General features: G+C 36.1%; 1 protein-coding gene across 1 annotated transcript in view; it reads right to left on the bottom strand.

Moving 5' to 3' along the window:
- Nucleotides 1-10019, bottom strand: part of RXFP1 (relaxin family peptide receptor 1) — an 84905-nt gene that overhangs the window by 43242 nt on the left and 31644 nt on the right. Inside the window, exon 2 of the mRNA XM_025050400.1 lies at nt 7332-7469. Within this exon, the coding sequence (XP_024906168.1) occupies nt 7332-7469 (138 nt within the window). The remainder of the gene's footprint in view (nt 1-7331; nt 7470-10019) is intronic.

Genomic DNA, 10019 nt, shown 5'->3' with positions numbered 1-10019 from the left:
TCCTATGCTTTCAGATTCTCCAGACATTGGCTTGTGAGGTGGGGCGGATGGGATGTTGGGTTTCAAGGGATGTGGTCTGGATGGGAATGGGAAAGATCCAAGTTTCCTGCATGCACTTATGTGTCATGGTGCTATATTAGGCTTTTCTCAAATAGTTAGTTTCCCAAGATTCTCCTTGAGAAGAGGGTTCTGTGGTAAACATTTTTAGGGAATGCTACATTCTTTCTATTAATAATACATGCCAGTATGACTAAAGGAGAACTCAGACATTAAATAAATATCTTTAATTTTGCTTAACCCTTTTAATGAGCTAGATACATTTCAGAGGTGTTTGTTTTTACATTTGCATAAGAAAGAATGTGTCTAGATCAGTAACTTTCAAAGTGTAGTCCAGGACCAGCAGCAGCATTACTTGGGAACTACAAAGAAAAGCAAATTCTTGGTCTCCCTTTCAGACGCATTGAATCAGAAACTCTGTAGATGGGGCCCAGCAATCTGTATATTTAACAAGCCCTCTAGATGATCTGATGCCTACTAACGTTCAGAAACCACTGCTCTAGACTAATTAATCATTTTCTCGGTGTTCTGAATTGGGTAATAAAACTGTTTGCATTAGGAAGTGAATCATTTCAAAACTTTAATGGGTGTGATGATAGTCACCTGTGGTGTTTGTTAAAAATGCAGATTTCTGGGTTCCACACCTACAGTACTAGATCAGGACTCAGCACATTTCACCAGCCCCCAGGGGACTTTGCTGTGGCTAGTCCTCAGAACATGCTTCCCAAACACTCCCAGAGATTTGCAGGAGCCACTCCTAGGTTTCCTTGATGTTTTTGGATCTGAATAATCAAAAGTTGAGGGACTCATACCTCTGTCAGAGAAGAGGTCAGAACAAAGAAGGGCATGATAATGATTTCTTATTTGAATGAAGGCATAAATCTTATGGGTTACAAAGTATACATGCTTACTGATGAACGAATGAATAAGTGGTTAATCTATAAAGTTTAAATTTATACAAAGTAGAGCATTCCTGATTCTAAGATATTTACTCAATTCTCAGCACACTGTGTAGAGCATCTTTTCTCAGAAAGTAATGATCCTGAGATGAGGTGCCCTGGGCCACTAAAATAACCTTAAGATGCAGCCCGACCAGGCAGAGCAATTCATCAAACTAGTTATACGGCATGTCCTTGAATTAGAATGATAATAGCAGTTTCCTGGACAGAATGTATTTGCTTCTTTTTGGGCTCTTAGTACCTTTGGAGGCCACTCTTTGAAGAAATTAAGGAGTGCGACATTATTCTGGGCATATTTTAAAGAAAACCGAGACCACTAAAGAAACTGTATTTTGTGTCCTATCTAGTAGGAAGTGTCCTGAGATGGAATGTCTCTGTGGAGTTATCCCAAACCTCATTTAAGCATTATCGAATAAACACAGCAACATGTCTTCAGTTCAAAACATGGTTTGTAGTTATAGAAAAGTCAAAAGTTCAGCTACTTAGGTTATTTCCAATACTATTTTGAGAATAATAAATAGAAAACCAATCATTTTTGAATGTACAATGCATGGTTGTGTATACACATATTTATAACCCATGTCACTATTTCTCCTGTGTTTTTAACCTTAAAAAAAGATAAAACACCAACTTTAATGGAGTATTCTGAAATGAGAAGAGCTAAATTCTATATCAAACACCTGGCATCGCCATCCTCTTGATAGCATTATAAAAAGCTGTATTTGGGAAATGAAGGAATATTCAGTGTTCCAGGATTTTAAATAGAGGCCCCATTAAAAATTAAGAGTCCTTGAATATACCTCATTCTTACAATCCTATTTAAAAATATTATATTATCATCATCACACTTATAAATAAATACTGTTGATCTAATTCTTATAGATTAGTAAGTGCCAAGCCAGCGACAGGAAAACATTCTGGGGTATTAACAAAGTTTTTCTTCTCTTGAATTCCTTGCACTCTCTGCCCCTTTTTCTATAGTAGGCAGAGTGTCTTCCACTTTCATTGCCTTGGGGAATGGATGGCGCAGAAGTTTGCAGATAACAAAGGAGTCAAATTCTTAGTATGTGATTTTCTAAGGCCTAAGTTTGGGCATTGATAATAGAGCTGAAAAAACAAAAAAGGAGAAAATGGGCTTTGCTGCTCCTAGGCTGGACAAGAGACACGGACCAGAGACAGAGAGTGGAAGGGTCTTCTCTCCCTCCCTTCTCCCTGCGCTGGATCTGCAGGAAACCAGAAACTCCTTACCTTCATTACATCTACAAGACCTCATTTCCATATAAGATCACGTTCTGAGGTTCTGGGTGGGCATGAATTTTTAGTGGATATTTATCTACCCAGTATGTACTAGAAGAGGTTTTCATTTTCCTATCAATTATGGAAATACTAACATGGAAACAGTGACCAATGTCTTCATCCTTTTCCTGTAGGCAAGGGTGCTAAAGGGCAGAGCAGGTGAAGGAGGTCCAAGGAGAGTCAGAGGGGAGGCATCAGAATTTGAGTCTTCACGGTGGAACTTGCCTCTAGCAGGGGGATGAGGTTGAGGTTGTGTAACTGCATCTAGGACCCCTCTTCATAGAGCCATATGTTTGTAATGCAGAAGAAATGCTAGCAAATTCTAATCTGGAAATGCAGAGTTTCTTTTAAAGAAAAATCTAGATGGAGTGAATAAATTCCATAGCATCTGAGAGTTTGATGCTATGTTAGTATTTTATTTTTAATACTGAGTTTGTGCTCAGTTTAAAATGGACATAAATGATTCTTGAACGAGAGTTCTTCCTTTTTTGTAATCAGGTTCCCTTGGTATTTACTCAGATGTATTTTCCAAAATGTCTGAGAATTTTAGCTGAAAGGTAAAAGGTCCCTCTTTATGGTTTGTCATTGCCTCATAAAAACTGCTCTAGTGAGCTTCTACTTTGCATCTGTGGTAGTTCTGAGATGAAACTCAGTTAGTGATACATGGCAAAAACGTATGAAACTTATAAGGGAATTATATCAAATGGCATAACTCAGGGGAAAAATTACACATTTCCATATAGAAGTTTATCAGTAATGATCAAATTTATTATAAAAATGGTATAATCGGTTTTGACATTTATATGTCCCTATATGCATATAAAATCTGTATTGTGCAAGTATTTTAGAAAGAAAGGAATTATTGGGGATTCAACTGTAAACTTTAATTCCATTGCTTTTGCTTACATTGTGTCCATGAAAATTGTTCGGCGATTTGATATCATATGCTTTTTCTATTGAGATTTTTTAGTTTTCAGTAAAGTGTTTTATTACAGAGAATTATGGGTTTTCTAAGAAAACCAGGAACTTAATACCCAACTAAGTACTTGTTTAAGATGCCTGTGATAATACAAAAGTAATAGTTCTTTCTAAATATAAATGGCTTAAGAAAATAAGGGAGAGGTTTTTGAAGCTATATTTTAAGATGTATTTTAAAAGGTCTAATTAAGGAAAAAGTCCTATCCATTAGAAAAAAAAAATTTTTATTTACCATATACATTAAGTTATAAATGATCATTCTAAAAGTGATTTTTAGCTGTGTGTTTTTCTTTTACTTATATATTAAGATATTGTATTTTACATGATTGCAAATATATTTAATGCAGTTATTCAAATAAGCCCAATGTTTCCATATTCTAAAAATATGGAAACTATAAAAAACATTTTGACTTAATTTAATTAGCATTGAACACAATTTAAATATGGATATCTTAAATATGAACAGCCTGGGGAGAATAAATTATCCAAATACTATAAAATGAAGGAAAAAATCCTACAGCTGGTGAAGAAAATTAAAGCAATAAGAAGCAAGAATAAATAACTGCATCTCATAATTTTTATTTCCTGGAGTCTAAGGACTGCAGTGAAATTCTGTCATTCTTACTGGGGAGTTCCAACCTTCTCATGCATGGACTGCAAGCAGCAGCATGCCAAGTGGCCATTTTTGAAATTTTGAGGAGAGTTCATTTTTTTGTGTATTTTCAGATAACTACCACTAGCAGGGTGTCAGTTTTTCTTACAGAGACTAAGCAATTTTAGATAATTAATAATAATCGCGTTTGTTAGCAAGTTGAAACACTTGCACACCATGTTAAAAGCTTGATTCTAGATCATTTCTGCTGTTACTACCATTTTTCATGTGTTCTCGATTTTCTGCTCACTTGGGTTTAGGTCAGTGGTTCTCAGAATCTACTGTGCACCAGAATGACACAAAGAGCTTATTGAAACATTGCTGAGCCACCAGCAGAGTTTCTGATTCAGTAGGTCTGGGTGGGGCCTGAGGATCTTCATTTCTAACAAACTCTGGAAGATGCTGATGGGTTTGGCCCAAAACTACATTTGGAGATCTGCTGGTTTAGGTGTATTTCAAGAGAGCTATATGATTCTGGAATAAGAAGACCAGGAACAGTTTAACATAGTATTAGTTACATAAATATGTCTTTATAAAGGTGGTGGACTTGGTTTGAAGAAGAAAAAAAAAGAGAAAAAGACAAGTATGATACAGGAAAACAAGTTGAGAGAGTAAAAAAAAGGAACAGAAGACAGAGAGGCAGAATGGCAGTGGGGAGACACAAGAAAACAATGAGACGGAAAGACAGAGAGTGGCCCATAAACCTATAGAGAGTGGAAAAAGCATTGGGAGAAAGAGAAAGTCAAAGAGGTGGGAAAAAAATAAACCATATGGATAGATACATTGCTAACCTTATTTTTGTTCCAATTAAATATTGTTTTCTGAAAAGCTAAGCCCATGCTTGTCATCAGAACTTAATTCTAAGTATGAAGAAATAGGCCTTAATAGTTTCTTCTAGTGTTATGTTCTCTCTATTAAAATTTACCAGGATTCAGAGCAACAAACATAATTAAGAGACAAATATACACATCTACATAATTTATCTTTCCTCAAAATAAACTATAGTTACATTTTCAAGAGATATGGGAAAGCTTACCCACCTTCTTACTATCCCAGAATCAATAGGATACACACATAAAACTACAAAATCAAGAGTGTTGAAAATTATCATTCCTTCAAATTTCAGCTACTGTTTCAATAAGATAAGCAAATATACAAATCATGGTTGTTCCTGGAAATATTTAAATTCCTTGAGACAGGAATTCCTAAAGTCATACAGTGGAGACTCTGAGTCAGTGAGAGTTAACATTAATGTTTGTAGGAAAAGCAATTAAAATAGCAACTGTGGTAGAATTTGTGCAATTGCTACCCTCCCTCTACCCAAGCCCCTTGCATTGGGACTTTGCAGCTCCTCTCAGCAGGAGAAGAGGTTGATTTCACTTAAAACAGGTTGGGCCTTGTGATTTGCTTTAGCAAGGATGCGGTGGAACTGGCAGAGTGCCATTGCTGAACCTAGGCTTCAAGAGGCTTCGCAGACTTCCACTGCACTCCTGGGTGCCATGTCACTACCATGAGAACAAGCCTGGCATAGCCTGCAGGAGGACCACAGCTGAGTTACCTGGTTGTCTCAGCCAAGGTCACAGGCATGACAACAAAGCTGATACATAGATAACTGCAGGTGCATGAGAAAGTCCAACTGAGATGAAGGCTGCACGGCTGATCTCAGACGAACCCAGCCAGAATTGCTAGTTAAATAAATGGTTACTACTTCTTAAGTCACTAAGTTAGTGATATAGTTACAGCTAACTATATTGAATGCTATACTAACATTTATTGAGTATCAATTATATGTTAGACAGTCTGCTAAGCATCTTGGATACATTATCTCATTGAATCCTCTTAACAACCCATGGATATACACACTCTTGCTATCTCCATGTTGTATAAAGAAAACAGTCATTTTTATACTTCTCATAGCCAGAATTTATGCTTAGGCCTCCCGAGCCTGATCTCTACACTCCAACGCTGTTTTGCCTCTACCTGAATTTGTTAGTTGGTGAATCTTGAGAAACTTATATAACTTTAAGGATGATTACTTCTGTTACTAGTCTCTTAAAACTTAGCACTAAGGTAAGACTTCCCAAAACTTTTTCACTGAGAAACTACTTTTGGAGAAGAATTTGCTGCTTTCATCCGGTTCATTTTCCTGTTTCCTGCCACTGTTTCCATTGGTGTGGAATTCCCAAGTCACCCCCTTCCCCCATCTGAATTGATAACAAGTTGAGGGGCAAGTGGCTGGCAGTGGGCAGAACACTTATCTCAGTTTTTTTTTTTTTTAAATCGTGTAGTATTAACAAGATGGTATCTATATTTAAAGAAGAGACTATATATACATAGCCATTTAAATCAAAGGTAATTGTAGCTTAAGCTCACCAGTTTAGATGGCTTACTCGTGAGTTACTGCCACCACCTAGAGAGTTGTTCTAACGCTTAAATTCTTCAAGGTGGTGACTGAAAAAGTCTATAATACTTGAAGGAGTGATAACAGCAAGGTCTCTTTAGTGTATCGGTTATTTACACCACACTTAGAATTGTTGTACATGTCTTTGTCTCCAAAAATAGTACCTTATTTCTCCAGGAGTAAGAAATCTCATTATTTTACATTATTAACCAAAGCTCATTTTTTTCCAGTGAGTCAGATCCAGCCAATTTAAGTTCTTTTATAAATTTGTGTTTTTGAGGCTTCAGACATTTGAACAAATCTTAACTGAAAGCCTAGTTTTCCCAGATATTCTAACTGGCCAGAAGCCTTCCGTGTTGGCTTTATAGGGTCCTAAATATGGTTGTTGGTTAAATAGTAGGTAAGCTGGGCTTATTGCTTTTTTTCTCTTTTTAGCAGTCCCATTTTTCCTTCATAATTGTAGTAAGTAAAAGACAAAAAATGAGCAATAGCGGTAACACTTAAATAGTGCCTGCTGTATGCCTGCACTCTTAATCTTTTACACTTAATCTCTCAGTATAGGTACAATTTTTGAACCCTTTTCCAACATGAGGAAACTGAGGCAAAGAGAGGATAAGAAATATTCTCAAGTTTATATAATTGGTTATTGTTTTACCCGGGTTCAAAACAGCTCTGGCTCCACCAGAGACCGAATTCTCAATTTCATTCTGCATGTAAGATATTAACCCAGAAGGTTTGCAGGTTAAAAATTTCAGTATATGCACAATCACCACTTTCCTGAAATATTGGCTGTGACACCAACACATAGAAAAGAATGGATATTTTTAAGCTAATGAAATAAATGTAAGATTTCCTTAAGTGACATATATTTTGTATTTCAGCGTAGTTTTCTCTGTTCCCATTTCTCTTTTTGTTACAAGAGGTCTCGGTGACTTCACCCATGGTCCCTTTGCCCCGTTCTTGCTGTGACTACAGGCGCTTCACTCACCACAGTTGTCCTCGTCAGCCTGGTTCCCGCAGTCGTCCACACCGTTACAGTGGAGAAGCTGAGGCAAGCACTTGGTGATATTCCCACAGGGGAAGTAGCCAAGGGAGCACTTGACATCCTGTCCACTCCCCTGAGAAACTGTGATGAAGAAAGGGGAGAAAAGGTTCATATAAAAGCATTACAAAAAGTGGGTTTCCTTCAGAATTCCGTAATCATTTGGTCTTCTCATCCTGGACTATGTAACCCTCCACATGGCAGCCTCATCTTGCCTACTAGCCTGACACCAACTACTTTCCAAGAACCTTCACTCCAATACAATGTTCTTTTCCACATTCTCAAAAGATGCCAGGATTCTCCTCCCTTTGCCTTGTGTATACTGTTTCCTACCCGGAATATCCTTCCAATTCCCTTTTTTGAATGAAATGTCTGTCCATACTTTACAGTTTAGCTCTTCTCCTTCATAAAGTTTTCAGCCAAATATTTTAAAAATCAGGAATTTATTGCATTCTCAAATTCAAGGCTGCTCTGGTACCAGAGGAGGAAGGAGACAGAGGGTATCAGGAATGTGTGTGCCGTGTGCTCATTCATATATTGGATAGTTCCTGAGTGTGAGGCCCCGTGCATATGCAGTGAATGAGACAGAAAGAGAGTTCCTGCTCTTTTTAGACTGGCTTCTTTCACTTAGTAACATGCATTTAAGTTTCCTCCATTTCTTTCATGGCTTAATACCTCATTTATTTTTAGTGCTGAATTATATTCTGTTGTCTGAATGAACCATAATTTATTTATCCATTCACCTACTAAATGACATCTTGGTTGTGCCCATGTTTTGGCAACTATGAATAAAGCTGCTATAAACATCCGTACGCAAGTTTTTGTGTGAACATAGTTAACTATGCCATTTTAAAACCTCAGATTTATGTAATTTCAAAGGTTAGTAGACTGTAAGCATAATTTTGTTGCTTATTATCTTTACCAAGTTTGTACATTTTTGAAACTTTCTAGAATGATTGTCAATTATATAGAAACAAAAACAGAATAGTTTGAACAGTCAGTAAAGCTTATTATGTAAAAATGGATTTGTTGCCTATCATTAAAACATGAAAAGAATAAAAGTATTTATTTCCTTTGTAAGATACAGTGGATCATTTTAATAACAGAACAAGTGGTATTCTCATAGAGAAGAAATTTATCTGTCAGATTTTGACTGTATTTAGTTGTTTTAGAGCATGTAATTTGATGAAAGATATAGTCAAATCTATGTAATAATGAGCTATGTTGTAAATAGTGTTCTCAGTTGTGAAATTATCTGAAAATTATTTATCAAACTTTTTCAATAAATTGATCAAAACACAGTCAAAATAAAAAATTTGTATACCACAGGACATCACTGGTAGACCATCACGCCTGTCAGAGGCCTCAAGTGTACACATAAATAAATTGATCTGAGTTGAGACTGACTTTTTATACATTTATTAAAAGATTATCAGAAAAATTCTTTGATGAATTGTCAGTCTTCAGACATAGTTACTGTTTGAAGATGTTTTAACTAGACATAACTGCCTGTGTTTTCATGCTGCTGTTTCGAAAATTCTTTTCTGAGTAACTTACTTTCATCAATATTATGCTTTTATGTCCTGTCTTTTAAATTTACATTTAGAAGCAGATATATCTTCAATAATTGTGTCATGAAATTAGTCCTCCGTTTTCATAACATTATGATTCAGCGGATATGGTTTAAACCTTAAATAGTAAGTGATATTTTTAAAATAACTTTTTTATTTTCAAATTATCTCAAACTTAAATAGAAGTTGCAAATGCAGTATAAAGAATGATTCTCCTCCCTCAAACCATTTGACAGTGAGTTCCTGACCAGATGCTTCATTGCCTCTGAAAATGTTAGTGTGTATTTCCCATAAGCAAGGACATTTTCCTGAATAACCACACTACCATCATCAAAATCAGAAAATTAGCATTGATACCTTACTATCATTTAAACCTCAGAATGCATTCAAGTCTCACATATTATCCCAAAAAGTCCTTCATAGTAAAAGGATCTAATTTGCAATCATTCCTTGCGTTTAATCATCACATTTCTTTAGTTCCCTTTGGTCTGGCATAGTTTCTACGTTTTTCCCTATCTTTTATGACTTTTGAAAATTGCAGGTTAATTATCTTTCCTTTACACTATGGTTTGTCATGGAACTGTCTTTTAGAATAGCAATATCATATTATAATAGCATGAATAAATAAAAAAATGATATCGAGTATCCCTGGAAGAGTACACCCACATAGTCATTGGAGAAATAGTTCACAGCGGGGCAAGTAAACATGCTGTAGGCATGAAACCCAACTATCCTGCTGCACCTGAGTGCTGTTTTTATTGTGTGTTAACCTAAATATTTTAACGGTTGAAAGTTCTAAAGGGTGAGAGAAAAGAATGTATTTCAATGTGAATTATTTAACTGTCCTCTTTAGACTGACACTTCTCATACTTTCTCTGTGGCTTGGGTGTCAATGGAGGTTCACCGTTTCTACCTCCGAGCAGCTTCCAGCCTCCCTGGCTGCAGCATTTTTTGGCTTTGGATTTCTTGCAATCTCTGTTTCTTAGATAATTCTCATGCAGAGTAACTTAGCCTTTTACCAAACATATGTACAGCCATACTTAGAAGTTCATATCTCCTTGTA

This window comes from Pteropus alecto, unplaced genomic scaffold (assembly GCF_000325575.1).
Source record: "Pteropus alecto unplaced genomic scaffold, ASM32557v1 scaffold166, whole genome shotgun sequence".
Lineage (NCBI taxonomy): Eukaryota > Metazoa > Chordata > Mammalia > Chiroptera > Pteropodidae > Pteropus > Pteropus alecto.
The sequence above is the reverse complement of the archived record's forward strand: the minus strand, read 5'-3'. Positions and strand labels throughout refer to the sequence as shown.